Here is a 22,734-nt window from a genome sequence, read left to right as displayed (position 1 = left end):
AAACAAAAAGATGGTGAATCCCTCTATGAAGCTTGGGAAAGATACAAGCAGCTGACCAAAAGATGTCCATCTGACATGTTTTCAGAATGGACCATATTAGATATATTCTATTATGGTCTATCTGAATTTTTGAAAATGTCATTGGACCATTCTGCAGGTGGATCAATTCACCTAAAGAAAACACCTGCAGAAGCTCAAGAACTCATTGACATGGTTGCAAACAACCAATTCATGTACACTTCTGAGAGGAATTCCGTGAATAATGGGATACCTCAGAAGAAAGGAGTTCTTGAAATTGATGCTCTGAATGCTATATTGGCTCAGAACAAAGTGTTGACTCAACAGGTCAACATGATCTCCCAAAGTCTGAATGGATGGCAAAATGCATCCAATAGTACTAAAGAGGCAGCTTCTGAAGAAGCTTATTGATCCTGAGAACCCTGCCATGGCAGAGGTTAATTACCTGGGTGAACCTTATGGAAACACCTATAATCCATCATGGAGAAATCATCCAAATTTCTCATGGAAGGATCAACAAAAGCCTCAACAAGGCTTTAACAATGGTGGACGCAATAGGCTGAGCAATAGCAAGCCATATCCATCATCTTCTCAGCAACAGACAGAGAATTCTGAACAAAACACTTCTAATCTAGCCAATTTAGTCTCTGATCTGTCAAAGGCCACTTTCAGTTTCATGAATGAAACAAGATCCTCCATCAGAAATCTGGAGGCACAAGTGGGCCAGTTGAGTAAGAAAGTTATTGAAACTCCTCCCAGTATTCTCCCAAGCAATACAGAAGAGAATCCAAAAGGAGAGTGCAGGGCCATTGATGTGATCAATGTGGCCGAATGCACAAGGGAGGAGGAGGACGAAAATCCTAGTGAGGAGGACCTCCTGGGACGTCCTTCAAGCAAGAAGGAGTTTCCTATTAAGGATCCAAAGGAATCTGAGGCTCATATAGAGACCATAGAGATTCCATTAAATCTCCTTCTGCCATTCATGAGCTCTGAAGACTATTCTTCCTCTGAAGAGGATGAAGATGTGACTGGAGAGCAAGTTGCTCAATACTTAGGAGCTATCATGAAGCTGAATGCCAAGTTGTTTGGTAATGAGACTTGGGAAAGTGAACCTCCCTTGCTCATTAATGACCTAGATACCTGGATTCAGCAAACTCTACCTCAAAAGAAACAAGATCCTGGCAAGTTCTTAATACCTTGTACCATAGGCACCATGACCTTTGAAAAAGCTCTATGTGATCTGGGGTCAGGGATAAATCTTATGCCACTCTCTGTAATGGAGAAGCTGGGGATCATTGAGGTACAACCTGCCTTGTTCTCATTACAATTGGCAGACAAGTCATTGATACAAGCTTATGGAATAGTGGAGGACGTGCTTGTAAAGGTTGAAGGCCTTTACATCCCTGCTGATTTCATAATCTTAGACACTAGGAAGGAAGAGGATGAATGCATCATCCTTGGAAGATCTTTCCTAGCCACAGCAGGAGCTGTGATAGATGTCAACAGAGGTGAATTAGTCCTTCAATTGAATGGGGACTACCTTGTGTTTAAGGCACAAGGCCATCCCTCTGTGACAAAAGAGAGTAAGCATGAAGAGCTTCTCTTAGTTCAGAGTCAAGGAGAGCCCCCACAGTCAAACTCTAAGTTTGGTGTTGTGAGGCCACAACCAAACTCTAAGTTTGGTGTTAAGATCCCATATCCAAACTCTAAGTTTGGTGTTGGGACTATACAACATTGACCTGATCACCTTTGTGCCTCCATGAGAGCCACTGTCAAGCTATTGACATTAAAGAAGCGCTTGTTGGGAGGCAACCCAATTTTATTTATCTAATTTTTATTTTATTGTTATTTTGTGTTTTATTAGGTACATGATCATGTGGAGTCACGAAAAAAATCATAAAAATTAAAAACAGAAGCAAAAACAGCAGAAAAAAATTCACACCCTGGAGGACGCACAGGCTGGCGTTCAACGCTAGTAAGATGCATCTGGCCGGCGTTCAACGCCAGAACAGAGCATCATTCTGGCGCTGAACGCCAGAAACAAGCAACATTCTGGCGCTGAACGCCAGGAATGTGCCTAAGAGGAAAAGCTGGCGCTGAACGCCAGCAACAAGCATGAAACTGGCGTTCGACGCCAAAAACATGCTTTACATGGGTGTTGAACGCCCAGAATGTGCACCACACGGCGTTTAAACGCCAGAATGGTGTGCAAAGGCATTTTACATGCCTATTTGGTGCAGGGATGGAATTCTTTGACACCTCAGGATCTGTAGACCCCACAGGATCCCCACCTACTATATTCCCACCTTACCTCCTAATCCTATTTTTGTGATTTGTATTCCCCATGTCACACTTTCCAACACTCTTCACCAATCACCTCAATTCCTCTTCCCAATCACCCCCTTCACCACTCACATCCATCCACTCTTCCTCATAAACCCCACCTACCTTCCAAAAATTCAAAACCATTTTCCCACCCATTCCCACCCTAAATGGCCGAACAAACACTACCCCCTCTCCCTATATATACCCTTCCATTCTACTTCATTTTCACACAACACAACCCCTTCTTCTTCACCTTGGCCGAACCTACATCTCTCCCTCTCTACCATATTTTCTTCTTCTTCTTCTTCTCTTCTTTCTTCTATTGCTCGAGGACGAGCAATATTTTAAGTTTGGTGTGGTCAAAGCACAATCTTTTTTGTTTTCCACTACCATCAATGGCACCTAAGGCCGGAGAATCCTCTAGAAAAGGAAAAGGGAAGACAAAAGCTTCCACCTCTGAGTCATGGGAGTTGGAAAGATTCATCTCCAAGAGCCATCAAGACCACTTCTATGATGTTGTGGCAAAGTAGAAGGTGATCCCTGAGGTCCCTTTCAAGCTCAAGAAGAATGAGTATCCGGAGATCCGACATGAGATCCGAAGAAGAGGTTGGGAAGTCCTAACCAACCCCATGCAACAAGTCGGAATCTTAATGGTTAAAGAGTTCTATGCCAATGCATGGATCACTAGGAACCATGATCAAAGTATGAACCCGAATCCAAAGAATTATCTCACAATGGTTCGGGGGAAATACTTAGATTTTAGTCCGGAAAATGTGAGGTTGGCGTTTCACTTGCCCATGATGCAAGGAGATGAACGCCCCTACACTAGAAGGGTCAACTTTAATCAAAGGTTGGACCAAGTCCTTACGGACATATGTGTGGAAGGAGCTCAATGGAAAAGAGACTCCAAAGGCAAGCCAGTTCAACTAAGAAGACTGGACCTCAAGCCTGTGGCTAGAGGATGGTTGGAGTTCATTCAACGCTCCATCATTCCTACTAGCAACCGATCTGAAGTTACTGTGGATCGGACCATCATGATTCATAGCATCATGATTGGAAAGGAAGTAGAAGTTCATGAGGTCATCTCCAATGAAATCTACAAAATAGCCGACAAGTCCTCCACCATGGCAAGGCTAGCTTTTCCTCACCTTATTTGCCATCTATGTTACTCAGCTGGAGTTATCATAGAGGGAGACATCCCCATTGAAGAGGATAAGCCCATCACCAAGAAGAGGATGGAGCAAGCAAGAGAGATCCCTCACGGTTCTCAAGAGATGCATGAGGAAGCTCATCATCAAGAAATTCCTGAGATGCCTCAAGGGATGCACTTTCCTCCCAACAACTATTGGGAGCAACTCAACACCTCCTTAGAAGATTTGAGCCACAATGTGGAACAATTAAGGGTGGAACATCATGAGCACTCCATCATTCTCCATGAAATAAGAGAAGATCAAAGAGCAATGAGGGAGGAGCAACAAAGGCAAGGAAGGGACATAGAAGAGCTTAAGGACATTGTTGGTCCTTCAAGAAGAAGACGCCACTAAAGGTGGATTCATTCCTTGTTCTTATTTCTTTCTGTTTTTCGGTTTTTAATGTTGTGTTTATCTATGTTTTGTGTCTTTATTTCATGATCATTAGTATGTAGTAACCATGTCTTAAAGCTATGAATAAAATCCATTAATCCTTCACCTCTCTTAAATGAAAAATGTTTTAATTCAAAAGAACAAGAAGTACATGAATTTCGAATTTATCATTGAATTTAATTTAATTATATTGATGTGGTGACAATACTTTTTATTTTCTGAATGAATGCTTGAACAGTGCATATTTTTGATCTTGTTGTTTATGAATGTTAAAATTGTTGGATCTTGAAAGAATGATGAACAAAGAGAAATGTTATTGATGATCTGAAAAATCATGAAATTGATTCTTGAAGCAAGAAAAAGCAGTGAAAAAGAAAGCTTGCGAAAAAAAAATTTGGCAAAAAAAAAATAAATAGAAAGAAAGAAAGAAAAAGCAAGTAGAAAAAGCCAATAGCCCTTAAAACCAAAAGGCAAGGGTAAATAGGATCCAAGGCTTTGAGCATCAATGGATAGGAGGGCCCAAGGAAATAAAATCCAGGCCTAATCGGCTAAATCAAGCTGTCCCTAACCATGTGCTTGTGTCATGAAGGTCCAAGTGAAAAGCTTGAGACTGAGTGGTTAAAGTCGTGATTCATAGCAAAAAGAGTGTGCTTAAGAGCTCTGGACACCTCTAACTGGGGACTCTAGCAAAGCTGAGTCACAATCTGAAAAGGTTCACCCAGTCATGTGTCTGTGGCATTTATGTATCCGGTGGTAATACTGGAAAACAAAATGCTTAGGGCCACGGCCAAGACTCATAAGTAGCTGTGTTCAAGAATCAACATGCTTAACTAGGAAAGTCAATAACACTATCCAAAATTCTAAGTTCCTAGAGAAGCCAATCATTCTAAACTTCAAAGGAAAAAGTGAGATGCCAAAACTGTTCAGAAGCAAAAAGCTACAAGTCCCGCTCATCTAATTAGAATTAATATTCCTTGATATTCTGAAATTTATAGTATATTCTCTTCTTTTTATCCTAATTGATTTTCAGTTGCTTGGGGACAAGCAACAATTTAAGTTTGGTGTTGTGATGAGCGGATAATTTATACGCTTTTTGGCATTGTTTTTAGGTAGTTTTTAGTAAGTTCAAGCTACTTTTAGGGATGTTTTCATTAGTTTTTATGTTAAATTCACATTTCTGGGCTTTACTATGAGTTTGTGTGTTTTTCTGTGATTTCAGGTAATTTCTGACTGAAATTGAGGGATTTGAGCAAAACTCTGAAAAAGGCTGACAAAAGGACTGCTGATGCTGTTGGAATCTGATCTCCCTGAACTCGAAATGGATTTTCTGGAGCTACAGAACTTCAATTGGCGCGCTCTCAACGGCGTTGGAAAGTAGACATCCAGAGCTTTCCAGCAATATATAATAGTCCATACTTTATTCGGAAATTGACGATGTAACTTGGCGTTGAACGCCAAGTACATGCTGCTGTCTGGAGTTAAACGCCAGAAAAACGTCATGATCCGGAGTTGAACGCCCAAAACACGTTAGAACTTGGAGTTCAACTCCAAGAAAAGCCTCAGCTCGTGGATAGATCAAGCTCAGCCCAAACATACACCAAGTGGGCCCCGGAAGTGAATTTATGCATCAAATACTTACTCATGTAAACCCTAGTAGCTAGTCTAGTATAAATAGGATAAGTTACTATTGTATTAGACATCTTTTGACAGTTTAATCTTTTGACTATTCGGTCTCTTGGTCACTCAGGGGGCTGCCCATCTGGCCTTGCCTGAACCTTTTACTTATGTATTTTCAACAGTGGAGTTTCTGCACACCATATATTAAGGGTGTGGAGCTCTGTTGTACCTCAAGTTTCAATACAATTACTATTACTTTCTATTCAATTCTTTTCTATCCTTATTCCAAGATATACGTTATACTTAACTTTGATGAATGTGATGATCCGTGACACTCATCATCATTCTCACCTATGAACGCGCGTGATTGACAACCACTTCCGTTCTACTTTAGGCAGGGCGCATATCTCTTAGATTCCCCAACAGAATCTTCGTGGTATAAGTTAGATAGATGGCGGCATTCATGAGGATCCGGAAAGTCTAAACCTTGTCTATGGTATTCCGAGTAGGATTCTGGGATTGAATGACTGTGATGAGCTTCAAACTCCTGAAGGCTGGGCGTGATGACAAGCGCAAAAGAATCAAGGGATTCTATTCCAACCTGATTGAGAACCGACAGATGATTAGCCGTGCTGTGATAGAGCATAAGAACATTTTCATTGAGAGGATGGGATGTAGCCATTGACAACGGCGATGCCCTACATACAGCTTGCCATGGAAAGGAGTAGGAAGGATTGGATGAATGTAATAAGAAAGTAGAGATTCAAGAGGAGCACAGCATCTCCATACGCTTATCTGAAATTCCCACTATTGTTTTACATAAGTATTTCTATCCCTTTTTATTTTCTATTTATTTATTAGTTTTCGAACTCATCATAAACCAATTTAATCTGCCTAACTGAGATTTACAAGGTAACCATAGCTTGCTTCATACCAACAATCTCTGTGGGATCGACCCTTACTCACGTAAGGTATTACTTGGATGACCCAGTACACTTGCTGGTTAAGTTGAACGTAGTTGTGATCACATATGCCAAAGAGCCATTAAATAAATCTCATGCAAATACAAAGAGGGCAATCACAATTTCGTCCACCAATAATACAGATAAAATGCAACGATTCTTTCAAGAAAAGAAGAAGCTCTTTCAAGAAAAGAAGAAGCTCTTTCAAATCTTTGACAGCAAACGTTTTCTCCCCTCAATATGGCCCGCAAAGCCTCCTCCAAAACAACAAAAAAGAAAAATGCAAAGATAGCTAAACCAAAACCAGTAGCAAAGCAAGTCGCACACAATCAGAAAGGAGAGCTTGAGGGAAAAGGAAAAAGAAACCAACCTCAAAGAAGATTGTAAAAAAGAGAGGAAGAGTGCGTCTAAAAAATAACAGAGCAGGAACAATCCTCTTTACACCGAAAAAATAGATAACCCTCTAAGGCGCCAAGATTGAGAAATCTCGAGGAAATAGAAATGGGCGAAATGACAGAGAGAGTACTTTGGTGAAAAAGAAAGCAAAACAACTTTTTAGAAACAAATAAAAAGAAGAAGAAGAGCCGAAAAGTCCCCTTTATAAGGAACAATAAATCAGAAACGACTATTTTACTCCTCTTTAAAGCGCGCAAATCCCCAAGAGAAAACTGCTGCGCATAATACGACGGTCATTAAAGCTTCCCCAACGTTCAAAAATTCAAAAGAAGTTGGGTAATACCGACAAGGTCAAAACCCGACATCCATAGCAGAAGCCACAGATTGCTTGGGCCCGACCTATAAAAGGAACGGACTCAAGCAGGAGAACTGTTCATACCCTGGGCCAACAAATAAAAGCCAGGTCTAACAAAAGACCCACCAATAAAGGTGGACTTATTGATAGATCCGACCTCTTGAAAGAGGTCGGACAATGACATAGAGGCCCAGCTCTGCCTGGCGTAACTGTTTCCATAAAGTCTCTCCAACCAACTCTATCTCATCTAGAAGGTAGATCCCAACAAACTCCCAAGATAAAGGGAACATTTATCTATAAAAAAGATAGAACTACTCCAACAAAGGTGGTTATCTACTCTACTATAAATACACTGGAGCCCCCAGATATAGGGCACGTTCCAATCTACTAAAAACCTGCTTAAAAGCCTTGCTAACCTAAGCATCAGAGTTTTTTGCAGGTACCACTCCCTCACCTCCTCACGAGGAACTCAGATAGGCGGCATCTCAGCACATCAAGTCGGACGCTGCCACACAAAAGGGATCTGGACTTCACGTTCAGGACCAAATCAATGTTTCAGATAACCCTCAGAACAATAATGTTATATTAATAAAAAATAAATGTGTTTATTATAAAATTTTAGTTCATTTAATAACTATTTTAAGTACCAAAATTCAATTTAATTTTATAATTTTATTTAATTTATTTCAAAATCCAAATTTTAGAATTCAATACAATTCTGCCTGAAAAAATGAGAGATTTTTTTGTTATAGACAATTAATAACTAAAATTTGTTAAATAATAATTTGTTTTTCCTAAAGTTCTTTTGATAGCAGATATTAGGTTTCAGACAGTAATATGTGCAAGCATTATATGTTATATCAAAATCAACATTATTCTCTATATAAGATTGAAAATGAGAGTTGTTTTATTTCAAACAAAGAAAATGCGAGTTATTTTAAAGAAAGAAAATGAGAGTTTAGCCGAGTTTTGATGGTTTAATTAATTTGAAATGGATTTTTTTTTATTTTATAAATTTAAATGGTTTATTATTTCCAAAGAATAAAAGAAAATGGCCATTCACTTCTTCAACTGCTAAGAAGAATAGCATTTCTAATTAATATTTTAATTATTTTTTTAATTTATAAAAGAAAAAAATCCAATTTAAATTTTAAAATACGTTGCTCTTTATTATTATTATTTGTTTCCTTTTGGACGTTGATGTCTTATTCGTCTCTGGCCGAGCGAGGAAAGAATTTTGACTTTTGAAAGTGGGAAAGGAACCGAGTCCCGGAAGTTGAGGCTCGGATCCGAAGCAAGCCTACAAAACGAAAATCCGAACCAAACGAATCGAATTTGCCGTTGAGTTCCCGAATAGCGAATAGATTTGGAAACTTGGAAATCCATTGCCATTGACAGAAAGGCGTTCAAATCACAAAACCTAAAACCCAACCTAGCCCTCTCTCTCTCTGTCCTTCTCTCTCTCCTCTCCCTGTTCCAAGAGAGAGAAAAGCATCAGCTCTGAGAATCTGAGACAGAGAGAGGGCCAACCCAACCCAACCCAACCCATTCCTACTCCCTTCCCAAATCACTCTCCTCTCTCCGGTCCAAATTCCGATCGCCGCCGCCAACTACCTCTCCGACCTCCGTCGAACCATCTCCAATTCTCACATGATTCCCTTTCCTCTCCAACTTTGATGCGACGATCGAATGCACGAAATCGGGTCGCCTCAAATTCCAACAGCGACAATAACAGCAAAAAGATGATGGATCCGGCAATGAAGCTCCAGCTCCGTTCCGCAACCACCACCACAACCTCCTCCCCCAGCCGCCCCAGCCTCTTCCCGCGCCACATCCCCAAACCCTCCACAACCACCACCTCAAAATCACGATTCGCCTGCATCGCAACCCTCCTTTTAACCCTCCTCTTGCTCCTTACCTACAAAATCATTTCCTCAAAATCATCACCATCATCTTCTTATTCCTCTTCCCACCAACGGGTGCGCTATGGTATAATCCTAGACGGTGGGAGCACGGGTACGCGGATCCACGTGTTGCGTAGTGGCGGCGGCGGTGGTATTAAGGAGAGGGAGTTGTTGGATTTGGGGTCGATGAGGGTGAACCCTGGGTTGTCGTCGTTCGCGAAGGATCCAGAAGGTGCAGGGAGGTCCGTTTCGGAACTTGTGGAGTTCGGGAAGGGGAAGGTTCCCAGGGAGAAGTGGGCCCACACCGAGATTAGGCTCATGGCCACCGCTGGGATGAGGTTGTTGGGCCCTGAGGCCCAAGGGAGGATATTGGAGGCTTGTAGGAGGGTCCTCCGTAGCTCCGGTTTCAAGTTTAGGGACGATTGGGCCTCTGTCATAACAGGTTCTTCTGCACTCTTTCCCTTTTTTTTCCTTTTTGAATCAAAATGGTAACTTTTAAGTTTACTCAGTGTGTATTCTTGATCAATGGAATGAGATGTTTATGATTATGGAAAAATTCTTGTCTTTGTTATGAGTATTATTAACAATTTCCGTTCGTGAAGCTTCCCAAAGTTTTTGGCGGTTAGTTTGATTTTGTTCTCTTATAAATCATTTTTTATGGTGGTGAGAAAAGCTGAAATGCAGTAGTAGAAAAGTGGAAACAGTTTTCAGTGCACGGGGTTTTGTGTATGCCTTGAGTAAGGTCCCCAAGTTCGAGTAATATAACAAGTGAAAAGAATAAAACTAGCATTATGGAAGCTGACTCAGTTTTTTTAGTGAATAGAAGCTGACTCAGTTTGAATCAGATTAGTTTGATTCTGGATACTTGTGATTTGGACGAATATAGAAATCTAGTTAAAAGAGAAAATTAACGCCCAAAAAATAGTTACTCAGGATTTTTCTTGTAATTAGAAAAAAATTTCGGAAAGATCTAAAGGCAAGTTATGTTAGACTAGTGAATTGATAGGAACTCAGTGCTTATCAGGCTATCAATTCACGTTTTCTGTTTTATTTGAAATTTTGGGAAAAATTAAAATAATGAAACAAAGCTTCATCATGGGATGAGGGGAAAGGATTAATTGTGAGTTAATTGTGTTCCTTAAGGCTGTGTTTGATTCTGAGAACAGGATAAGATAAGACATGGAGAACTAGACATAAAGGATAGAGACACAAAAATTAGAGTTCTTGTATTTTGTTTGGTGATAAACTAGAACAAATTATGAAAGTCCAATTTATTCTTAGTTTTTTTCATTAAAAAAATTTGGGAAGAAAAATATAATAATAAAAAAATAACTATGAAAAATTAACAAGAATAACGAAAAAAAATAAAAGATAAGTTGTGTCTCTTGTTAGTTAGTGTCTCTATGTCCTTCCTGTAGATAGACACAAAATACACTAATTCAGGATCTTTGGACACAATGTCTCTGTGCATGTCTCATCTGCCAAACACAATTTTGTGTGTCTGGTCCGTCTCAGTGTCTCGTGCCTATAAACAAACGCAGTTTAAATGGTCTTTGTTTTGTAAATACTACAGAATATGTCTTAAGGGACTTAAAAAAATAGTTAAATATCCAAATTGTTACCACAACCAATTTCCTTTGATTATGTGTAACAAGAAGTAATGTTTTCTTTACTAGGTGATTTAATTACATAGATCAAATGAAAACATTATGTTTTATCATACATGATGTCTATTGGCAAGCCATTTGAAGCTTTATCGTACATCTGAGGGAAGCATAAAATGCACTGTTTGTCAAGTTGATAAAACGTTAGATGAGAGGGGGATTCAGAAAATTTCAAATGTCAGACTTGGAGCTTTAGTCACTGGATTAGCTGTTTTCTTTTAGGGTGCATGAGATGAGTATAGTCAATCAGTTCCCATATGTTTCCAGTATTGTAATATGAATGCAATGCTTCTTAGTTATTTACTTTGAACTAGTTGCTGTATTTGATTGTTGGGTTTTTTTTTTTACTTATTCTATTTTGGATACATAGGCTCTGATGAAGGAATCTATGCTTGGGTTGTTGCTAATTATGCACTTGGCACTCTTGGAGGTGATCCCTTGGATACAACTGGGATTATTGAACTTGGTGGGGCATCTGCTCAGGTACAGCTTCTCTGTCCCTGACTCTTCACGTTAAAACATTTGATATTCTTTTATCCAAATTATGTATATATACCATATAATTGTATAATACAAGGTCATCCTTTCTTGGTAGGTTCATATTGTTGGGAACCATGATATATGGGTTTCTTTTTTACACTTGTTTCAGGTGACCTTTGTATCTAGAGAACTGACACAATCTGGGTCCTCACACATTGTTAAATTTGGGAACACCACTTACAATCTTTACAGCCACAGCTTTCTACATTATGGCCTGGTAACCTTTTTTTCTCTCTTTTGGGTTGGGGTTTAAGATATAGTGGCATGTCTGTATCTGTTGTTCTTTTTGCCTCAGTTCACTACTAATGATGTATTGGGGAGGAAAAAAAGTTAATTAATGATAAATTTATTATGTTGTTCCATTTTTTCCAGAGAATGTAAAAGTTCGAATAGTTTTGGTTATCTTTTTTTTTTAATTTTATTTTTTAATGTCATTCTCTATGAAGGGTCATGCTTTTTAGATATAGAATTATAACAATGTTTGAGACTATTAATTCTTTTAATGTTAATTCAATTTGCAGAATGTTGCTCATGACTCATGGAGAGAAGCACTTGTATCAAAAGATTTTAACATGGGTAATTTACACGAGCTGCATCATTGGACGGATTTCTGTCTTGAATTGTTGAACTTAATTACCATACTCATGCTATTAACGTGCTGCACAAAATCTTACTTCTGTGATCTTTGAAAGTTTACTATTATCTTGTTTTGGTGTGCAACTGAAGCTAACATGTATTAATCACCTTGGTTTGCCACTGAACTACACTCAGAAATAGTTTTTCTTATTTAAGTGTTGTGAATATTTTAGTTCTCTCAAGGAAGTTGTAATGATTTAGCACCAAGTCAAAGTTCATACCAGCATATGTTTCCTATGTTGATGAATGCAAAAAAAAAAAAAAAAAAAAAAAAAATCTTATCTAAGATATTCAGTTTGCCAACCCTAACTTTCTTTCTCTAATTTATCATATGTACAAAGTTCAACACTGTTATTGATGGCATGCAGCAGAACAGCTAACTTCCTTTCTTTTTTAGAAGGGTTTGAATTGATTCTTTATTCTCCTCAGTGCAGCTTCTCAATCTCTTCAGGAGGGGTTGCGAATAGATCCTTGTACACCTACTGGGTACTTGCATAATGTTGAGTCATGGAAGTTCTCTCCTAGCTCAGGGAGTGATCAAAGCCAATATCAGCCAACTGTTCAAACGAAAGGGAACTTTTCAGAGTGCAGATCTGCAGCATTGATGCTATTACAAAGAGGAAAAGGTAACATTTTTCTTTACAAATTTTTATTATTAGGTTAGATTCCCTTTATAAAATGAGATACTTTACTGTTTTGCTTCAGGGTTTATTACTGTTTTGCTTTGTGTTAGTGGTAGTTATTTCATCTTTTCTATTTATTCAGATAAGTGTACCCATCAGCATTGTGACTTAGGATCAAATTTCATACCTCACCTTCAAGGGAGATTCTTGGCCACAGAAAATTTCTTTCACACCTCAAAGGTTCTCTTATGATTGATAGTCACGATGTAATGCTTCCTTTTGCAATGTCCAGCAGTAATTGTAGTTTTTCGTTATTGTCTAAAATGGAGGCAATTGAGAAGATAGTAATGTACTGTACTAACTCCATTCTTAGACTGATGTCATGCACCATGCTTTAACTCTACCTTGCGCTATTCTTGATAATTGATACACCCTTCTCAATCTGACTCTTTGCTTGTGTGTTAGTTTTTTGGATTGGGGTCAAAGGCATATCTGTCCGAATTGATGAGTGCTGGGCAAAATTACTGTGGGGAGGATTGGTTAAGGCTAAAGAAAAAATACATTTCCCATGATGAGGAAGATTTACTTCGATATTGCTTCTCTTCAGCATACATTGTTGCTATGCTTCATGACAGTCTTGGCATTGCTTTGAATGATGAAAGGTATTCCTGCTTCCTTCCTTTTCTTTCCCTTTCTTTTTCCTTTTATTTTTACTTTTATTTTTATTTTTTATTGTTGGTTCCATGTGATGCATTCAGATTTATATGTAAATTAAAGAGGAATTATTGGCTGCACCCTGTGCCATGTGCCATTGTTATTCTGTATTTTAGCTGTGTGCCAATAATTTCATGGCTTCGGTTGGTAGCTATCTTTTCTGGGTTCATGTTTGTGTGCTTACATTTTCTCTTGTGCTTATTACCTCTTATTTTTAATCTGTCTGTTTCAATTGATTGCATTTCATTGACTTGAATGAATGCTGGCCAGGATCAAGGTTGCTAATAAGGTTGGAGATATTCCCCTTGATTGGGCTTTGGGAGCTTTTATTCTCCAAACCACCACTGCCACTGATGCGGACGTACAGAACAATCATAGCTGGGGTGCTGCCACCATTTTCAGTGATGAATCACCTACTCTCCTCTCAGTAATTGGAATTTTTATAATACTGCTGTTAACAGCTTGGTCAATATCCAGGTGGAGGAAACCTCAGTTGAAGACAATTTACGATCTAGAAAAAGGGAGATATATAATTACGCGAGTTGGTAGATAATACATAATATAGTAGACCAGATCCATGCTTCTGGTTGGCATATGTGGAGTGACATTTTATCACCTTGTGGCCATATCACGACTCACTTTGAGTGAGACTGAGATTGTACATCATTGGATTTTGGATTTTGGATTTGGATGCAGCATAGTGGAGAGAGACTAGTGTTACATTAGTGATGACATTCCATTGTGTATTTAGTGGAATGAATGAATCAAGAAACTGATACTGTTATGCCGTTTATGTCAGAGAGCGGTAGTGGTCGGGCCAGCCTAGGGAATGAATGAATTCGGGGTAGGCAATGGATGCTGCATCCCTCCACAGAAAATGTCTTGTTATGGATATGGTCTTTGTACCAAACTCAGCAGCCTAAAAAATCTACTGAATTGAAGTTAGCAAACTGCTACTGCATGTACAGCAAAAAGCTCTGTCCATCCCTTCCAGGGAACCTAATTTTGCAGAAGCTGATTGTGGATACGTTGCAACTTATTTAGAAGATAATATAAATATAAACTCACGTCATAGACATTCTTTAATACTTTGCAAAATCTCATAGTTAGATCAGTTATTTGTTTGTACCAGAGTTTGTTGTGTGAAGCAGCCAATCGATGCTTCACATGATGCAAAAACAACAAACTCGTACAGTCTGGGATTGATAGCATGAATGGCATGTCAAAGTAATATGCGATATCCAATGAATGCTTTTATTCTATGAAATATAACTTAGGGAGAGTGCACTCGAGTGTAATGGAGAGCAAAATTCCTCTTATTATTGTTGTCAAATAATAAATGCTTTGGTATTGCTTCCCATTGGTTGTAATGCCAACCATGCTCTACTTGTAAAACTTGTACAAAAATTTGGCATTAGAGAATCCAGTAACTGATCTCTCGTTCTGTTAATCTTTCTATTTTTATCTTAGAAAAATAATAGTTTTTTCGCCTATGAAAAAGCTAATGTCAAATTGGTCTATGTCAATTTGACATTAATTTAGCTTTTAAAAGATACACGTAAAATTAGTTCAATTTCAATCAAGAAAAATACTATTTATACACTAAAATTAGTGACTAAAATCAGTCACCAATGTATTAGTTTAGCTCCAAAGAGATGCATATGGCATTGGAAAATTTTAAGTGTATCAATATATATTGGTGTTTTAGTAATTTTTAACCGATGATCTTAATTATAAAAAATATATATAATATATAATTAAGATCAACGGTTAAGAATCATTGAAAAAACTTTTCTATGGCATTATGTTAGACCCTTACTGTTTTAGAGTCTAAACTGACGTGAAAAAAGATTTTTAAATATTAAACCAAGACAAAACTTTCTACTGGCAAAACTGTTGTCATATTAAAAAAAAAATATTGATATCGCAAATTCAATAGGAAATGATGTCATGTATATCTTGAGAGACCAAAAGTTAGTTCATTCTATAAAAACATGTAAGTATTCATTAATTTTATAAGTAAAACTGTATATCAAACAGTCTAATTTCTTATTTTAAATCTAGTCCATCATAAAATTTCTCATTGTAAACAGTAAACGTGTCATTAGTAGCAAGCAATAGATGGGTATATTAATAACACTAGTGTGAAATTTAACAGTATCACCACACGCATGAACCAGAATTCTTATGGATGAAATGCTAGTTCAATTTAACAAAAATAAGCTCCAAAACGGTAGTTAGGCAAGAAATGTTGCATTTGTCACAAGGCCTACAAGAAAGGAATCAACTAACTCTTAATTGAGCATAGAATTTGAAGGGAAAGGATAGAGGCTATAAATGCATGGTACATATAATTTACTTCAAAACACCAACCATTTCGTAGGTTAGTGCGATAAATTTTCAAAGAAACCCATTTTTGTAATCTATCATGCAAATAGAAAGCTACACAAGCAAAGTGCAACTCTCTATTAACACTTGCAATTTTATTTGGAAGCACTAAGTGTGTGAGTGTGTGACACTATATAGTATATAAGATTTTCCCTACGCTAAAGTCTAGAATCAACACATACTACAACTTTTTGTTCTTGATTTTTTTGGGCACATAAATTAAGTAGTGTAGCAAAATGTTAAATGTTGATGTGATTGGGAACAAGAAAAGGAAGAGATGTGGGAGGGTTTTCAGGTTCAAGAACTTCGGCGAACCGGGTTACCCAGTTATGTTTACTGGTCCATTTCGTGAGAATGTGAATGCACTTCTTGAATATGCGAATTCGGAGAGTAACTTGGGAATGGGAATGCCAATGTGGTCTTTTCAGCTTGAAGTTCATCACCACCCTCCTTTGCATATTTTCTTGTTTGTGATTGAAGAACCAATTGAAGCTTCTTTGAATCGCCACTGCAAGCATTGTCAATATGTTGGTAATGTTACATATTTAATTTGTTCTTACATTATTATCCATTCCAGGTTAATTAAAAACAATAACCAATAGTAGTAACAGTGACATGGTCATGTGTGTGTGTGTGTTTTTTTTCTATTTATTTATCTAATGTAGTTACGAATGTAGCATTACTTAGAGTTTATCTTGAATAAATTTGATGAGACTCGGTTTTTATCGTTGAAACTTAGGATAATCTTTTTCAATAATGTTAGATGTACATTAAAATTGGCCACTAATATAAAATATACATTAAAATATAAAATACATACTAAAAATAAATTAAATTATACATGTATCTTGTTCTTGCTGAGTTTGGCCGGTGTATAGCTCGTCCGTCGATGAATGTCTCCAAGCTTCTCGTCGGGATGAGTTATACGTCGGCAAGGAGAGAACAAGGGGGTGAGTACCTGCAAAAGACACTCCGACGCTCAAGTCAGTAAGTGTTTAAGAGGTATATAATAATTCTATGAATATAGAATGTATTACATGATATAGAACTTATCATGTTACCCTCTGAGATTAGATATAAAAGATTTCTTTTATAGGCATAGAATTGATGAATAAAATTGATGTTATGACCGTTTGGTCATTAAGATAGAAATGATGGTCATTAAGTCGGTAATGAAGGTGTCAGTTACAAGCAAAAGAATGAATGATAGTTAACGCCGAGTTATAACTCATAATGCATAATAAAGACTGAGTTATAAGGTGACGGATCACAGCCCCCAAGCTTTGTCCGCCGATCATATGATCCAGGCTAAGCTTAGAAAATAAAATGAGTTATAACTCGATTAAAAGATGAGTAAATAATGATATGGTGAGCCCCCAAGCTTAGTCGGGTTATTATGTCGGCACTTATTCAAAAAATAATTGAGTGATAAGAGTCGTTCAATCAAGATAGTTGTGTGGGGGATACTTTTTCGCTTAAGAACAATTTTAGCATTTGATTGTATATGAACCGAAAAGTTCAGAGGTAGATATCCATTGACGGAATCGATTGCATGATCCGAGGATATAATGGTTAATTGTCTTGGAAATTTTTCCAGCCCACAACAACTTATTGATAAATTTCTCGCTCAAAGCAATTAGTTATTGAATATTTACAATTTATAGTGAAGGTTTGACATGAATAAGATAAATTGAGAAAATGAATAGGTATAAAGTCGCAACATATATTGAATAATATATATTGTAAAAGTAAAATAGTTCAAAGTAAAAAAATATATATATACCTTGAAAGTTGATATATGAATGTCATACATGCCAAATGTGAATATCTGAATTTTGTTTTGTAGGACATGCTTTAATTTGATAATAAAGCAATAAGATAACAGTTATTGAATTATACATTTAGTATAATGTTTCTAGTAGTTACAGTATGACGAGGGATATTCTTCGTGCAATAATAATAAATTGCCTGTTTAATTTTTTACATTAAACAAATAGTAACATAAAATTTAATAGCATAAAGTGAATAGTGTAACAGTTATATACAATTGATATATAATTAATTTTTTGATAGAATCCAATTTTAAGATTTAAACTCATCATTATTGTCATTTAATTGTATAAATGAAATTATTAAGCAATAGAATATAATACATAATGAAATAAAAATGCAATTGACATGGTTATTATATGTCATTATTGTATAGAACATATATTGAGGTTTGAATATAACTAATAAATCAGTAAGTATTAGTTACTCAAAATATAAATGTAAAAGTATGTTGAATAAAATATATAATTTTACTTGTGTAAATAGAAAACTTTGAAAAAAATAAGCAAATTTGATAAGTGAATTTGTGCTCGAATTGATTGAAAACCGAGTTTTTTTTTTCGGATTGATTGAAAGCCGAGTTTATTCTCGGATTGGTTCATTAATCGATTATGAGATCTGGAATATTATGATATGTAAAAATGAAGCAATTTGAATGTATAAAGTATATACTTTATAAAAAGTTACGATAGATTAAAATTTGATAAGAGGTATTAAAAATCTTAAACAAGATTATTGAGATTGGTTCAAAAATTTGAATGTAAATCAAGTTTTATGAATCTAAGGGGAGTGGGAATGATTTTACTCGTCCCCACAGACGGCGCCAATTGTTCTTGCTGAGTTTGGCCGGTGTATAGCTCGTCCGTCGATGAATGTCTCCAAGCTTCTCGTCGGGATGAGTTATACGTCGGCAAGGAGAGAACAAGGGGGTGAGTACCTGCAAAAGACACTCCGACGCTCAAGTCAGTAAGTGTTTAAGAGGTATATAATAATTCTATGAATATAGAATGTATTACATGATATAGAACTTATCATGTTACCCTCTGAGATTAGATATAAAAGATTTCTTTTATAGGCATAGAATTGATGAATAAAATTGATGTTATGACCGTTTGGTCATTAAGATAGAAATGATGGTCATTAAGTCGGTAATGAAGGTGTCAGTTACAAGTAAAAGAATGAATGATAGTTAACGCCGAGTTATAACTCATAATGCATAATAAAGACTGAGTTATAAGGTGACGGATCATATCTATATATAAATTCATGGTAGCTAATTTTGATGTGAAAATAATATTCTTGAATCTTTTCTTTATTTACAAAGTGACACATTAATATTTTTTAATAGTTAGGTAATGTTAAACTTGATACCTTTATATTTTGTAAACAAAATTGCTATTAACACATTAAAATGTATTTGTATATAAATACATATGTAATTTAATTCATTTTTAAATATGTATTTTGTATTCTAATGTGTATTCTACTTTAGTAATTGGTTTTGATGTACACCTTAACAATAACATGGTTGTTTTGTGAAATATGAAACTTAATAGTCAGTAGTATATTATGAATATAACATTAACTTCTTATAAAAGAGGGTCTAGAGAGGATTAAAGTAACATAGACAAATAAAAACGAGTTGTGAGAAATCTAATATATGACGTTGATTTGCATTTATTTTGAATATTATACATAATTTTTACCTTGTATATAATTTCAAAAGAGATAAAGATAAAGATAAAAAGCCATAAAAATATATTTAGAATTAGAGACAAATTAAACAAAATATATTGAATCTCAAGACAAAAAGTGAAAAAAAAAGATCACATATTCTTTCTGTGTTTTATGTTGTATCCAAGTATCCATCTACCAAACAGTGCCTTAGCATAATAGCATATATGTTTATGGTATGTATGCATGATATGTACTTTGCTCATGACCTTAAATTTATTGAAAGATAATGATAAAGAGCTGACTTTTTTGGGCTAACATCGCTTAGTTTTATAAAAACTATTTTATTTATCTTAAATTTTAAATTCCAACCTATAAATTCTTAATTTTAAAATCTAAATTATAATCCTAAACCTTAAACTTATAAAAAAATGAACTCCTAAAATTAAAAAAAAAGAATAGATAATAGTAACTAACTAAAAGTTAATTTCCTGTAATTTTTCTGAATTAAAATCGGTCGAATTTGATTGGGATTTTGACATAGGATGGGGCCACCATTTCATTTGCAACAAGAAGTATCATTTCGTATTACCCTCGAAGGAGGCATTGGCTACATGCTCGAGTTGTGAAGGGTGCTGTGATGCTATTGCCACAATCAACAACAACAACAACAACAACAACAGTAATAATAATGGTAAGTCCAAATTAATAGAATTACAGGGCCATATGATGCATGGTGTTTTTCACTCTAATGGATTCGGCCATTTGCTATGTGTCAATGGCTTGGAAACCGGTTCCAATTTGGCTGGCAACCAGATCATGGACTTTTGGAATCGTTTGTGCATTGGATTGCAAGCAAGGTTAGTTCATTCATTTTTAAAATGTATTAACGTTGATTCAGTTCTCAAGTCCTTCATTTTAAAAATATAAAAAAAAAAAAATTGAAAGTGAGGGAATTATTTTGACTGAAAAAATAGTATGTAAATGAATTCAGCCAGAGACCTAATTACGCGTTCTTTTGATATTTTGCATTCTTTGCATGGAAACGTTTTATTTGTAGTTTTCTATATGTTAGCATTGTGGTGAAACGATTACAACTACTTACCTAATTACCAAATATAGAAGAAAGAAAAATATTAAGTTTCAATCACTTGTGTGTTAAACCTTCTTTGCAACATATCATTTTCTCGTATAATAATATTGAACAATGAAAGTTAAGAAGCATAACTAAGCAACCTAACTTTCTCATGCCAAATGTTCCGTATCTCAAGAATATTGACCCCAAATTTAACAATTGAGAAATCATAAGTGTATTATTCTATGCACCTTCCTTTTTATTAAAAACTTCTTTTTATCATTAATAAAATTTTCGATAACTTTAATCCATTTAGTTTCAAAGTACTATTAATATAAAATAGTTTTACATGTACATTTAATACGTAATTCTATTTTAATAAAAATAGTTATTTTTAATTAATTATATAAATAATCATTTACAAAAATAAATGCATAAAATATTTTATATATATTGTGAATGTATTAAAATTAAATTAAATTTTAATTTAAAAAATGGATAAATATATAATTATATTTTCTCACAATATTTTTTATGCAAATCAATTCGTGAGCAAAGAAATTGACATGCAAAGATCCCACTACACTTTTTAAATATAATGATTAACGAGGGACATACTTAACTAATTTTGGTACTTTTAATTACATGATATAGGAAAGTGAGTTTGAATGACACTTCACAGAAAAGAGGCATGGAACTTAGACTTATAAATGGAATAGCATATAGTGAGCCATGGTTCGGTCGTTGGGGCTACAAATTTGGTAGAGGTTCCTTTGGTGTGACACAATCCATGTACCAAAAAGCCATAGAAGCAATAAGGAGCATGCCACTCTACTTGCTGATACACCACATTGGCGCAAATAATTTCAACCACCACGAAGTGCCCGTCATTTTCTCACGCTACCAAACCCTGTCCGGCCAATCGCTAGTCACACTCGGCGACTTATTTCGCTACATGCTCGAGCTAAAGTCGCGCCTCCCGCGGGAGACTCGAGTTATTGGTAACAATAATTATAGTTGTTCCTACAACAACACTAGTAGTACTAGTGCCAGTGCATTGGTTGAGTCCAATAATAATTGCCGTTGGTCACCTAAGAGGATTGAAATGGCAACAAGGGTAATTGTTGAGGCATTGAAGAGAACAGAGTTTAGATGGATTTCAAGACAAGAAGTTAGGGATGCCGCACGTGCTTACATTGGTGACACTGGTTTATTGGATTTTGTGCTAAAGTCACTAGGGAATCATGTTGTTGGGAACTACTTGGTACGTAGGAGCTTAAATCCTGTTACCAAAGTTTTGGAGTATTGCTTAGAAGACATTTCCAATCATGTTTACCATAATTGCAATGAAGGTAGTTTGGCCATCAATAATAGTAATAGTAACAATAATAATAAAATTAAGGATAAGTACAAGATTTCAAGGGCTCAACTTATGAAGGACATGCTTTATTTGTATAAGTACATCCTAATTGACCCTAAACCAATGATGGGGTTGGAGTTTCTCTCAGCCATACCGTTGGCGGCTAGGATAATTCTCGACACCAAGTTTCTCGTCAAAGACTACTCTGGCGAGGTTCCGACTTTTGGAGTTGAGTTAGGCTCGGACGGAAAACTGAACCTTTATTGCACAATTTTGTTGCGGAACAATTCATGCATTGATGAGGAGTTCTTGAGTAAGGCTATGCCACCCTATGAGTGCATCACTTTGGGAAGCAATGCTACAATCAATGAATTGAAGTTAGAAGTTGAGAGGAATTTTAGGGAAATTTATTGGGGACTAAGGGGATTTGTGGTAGAATCAATTGGGAATTTTAGTGCCAATAATATTATTAGTAATAATGGGAAAGATATGGTTTTGGGGTTAATTGAAGTGATGGGTGGGAAAATAGTGTTAGAGGGTTGGATTGGTGAAATAATTGGAATGATGAATAACAACATGATGATTGGCCAAATGTGTGAGAATGATCCAAAGAATGGGATTGTGGAGTGCACTTGTGGAACAAAAGAAGATGATGGAGAGAGGTTGGTGTGTTGTGATATTTGTGAAACTTGGCAGCATACAAGGTGTGTTCGAATTCCTAATGATGAAGAAATTCCTCACATTTTTCTTTGCAAAAGGTGTGAGCAAGAAATTGTTATGTTCCCTTCATTGCCATAATATAAAAATATATATACTCTAATGTAATCAATATTTAATGTTTCTTTTGTTGATGTTTATTATTATTTGCTCATCATTTTCTCTTGTTCTTTATTCTATGAATGAATGAATCTTATTTCTTTTATTTGTAGATTGTTATGCCGCTTTAGGTCCAAGAATGCCTTCGACATTTAACACAACGAATTCTAATATCTGTTCTTTTGGTTACTTTGAAAATTTTAATGTAAATTTATTCACAAATACAGTTATTAGTTAATTGACTATATTTTTAA

General features: G+C 36.0%; 2 protein-coding genes across 3 annotated transcripts; both read left to right on the top strand.

Moving 5' to 3' along the window:
• Nucleotides 1–8,452: 8,452 nt before the first annotated feature.
• Nucleotides 8,453–14,787, top strand: LOC112801619 (probable apyrase 6). 2 transcript variants are annotated; one of them, XM_025844446.3, is made up of 9 exons: nucleotides 8,453–9,602; nucleotides 11,195–11,307; nucleotides 11,474–11,581; nucleotides 11,886–11,940; nucleotides 12,435–12,626; nucleotides 12,766–12,863; nucleotides 13,089–13,285; nucleotides 13,608–13,738; nucleotides 13,815–14,787. In XM_025844446.3, the coding sequence occupies exons 1-9, from the start codon at nucleotides 8,933–8,935 to the stop codon at nucleotides 13,832–13,834; spliced, it is 1,584 nt and encodes a 527-aa protein (XP_025700231.1). In that variant the 5' UTR covers nucleotides 8,453–8,932; the 3' UTR covers nucleotides 13,835–14,787. The 2 variants fall into 2 exon arrangements, with proteins under 2 accessions (XP_025700231.1, XP_025700230.1); XM_025844445.3 differs by having other exon boundaries at nucleotides 13,608–14,787.
• A 1,174-nt stretch (nucleotides 14,788–15,961) lies between these two features.
• On the top strand, nucleotides 15,962–22,462 carry LOC112801618 (PHD finger protein MALE STERILITY 1). Its single transcript, XM_025844444.3, has 3 exons — nucleotides 15,962–16,256; nucleotides 19,774–20,089; nucleotides 20,959–22,462. Exons 1-3 carry the CDS (start codon nucleotides 15,962–15,964, stop codon nucleotides 22,460–22,462), a joined length of 2,115 nt encoding a protein of 704 aa, XP_025700229.1.
• Nucleotides 22,463–22,734: the final 272 nt, after the last annotated feature.

Source organism: Arachis hypogaea, chromosome 5 (genome assembly GCF_003086295.3).
Source record: "Arachis hypogaea cultivar Tifrunner chromosome 5, arahy.Tifrunner.gnm2.J5K5, whole genome shotgun sequence".
Classification (NCBI taxonomy): Eukaryota; Viridiplantae; Streptophyta; class Magnoliopsida; order Fabales; family Fabaceae; genus Arachis; species Arachis hypogaea.
The sequence above is the reverse complement of the archived record's forward strand: the minus strand, read 5'-3'. Positions and strand labels throughout refer to the sequence as shown.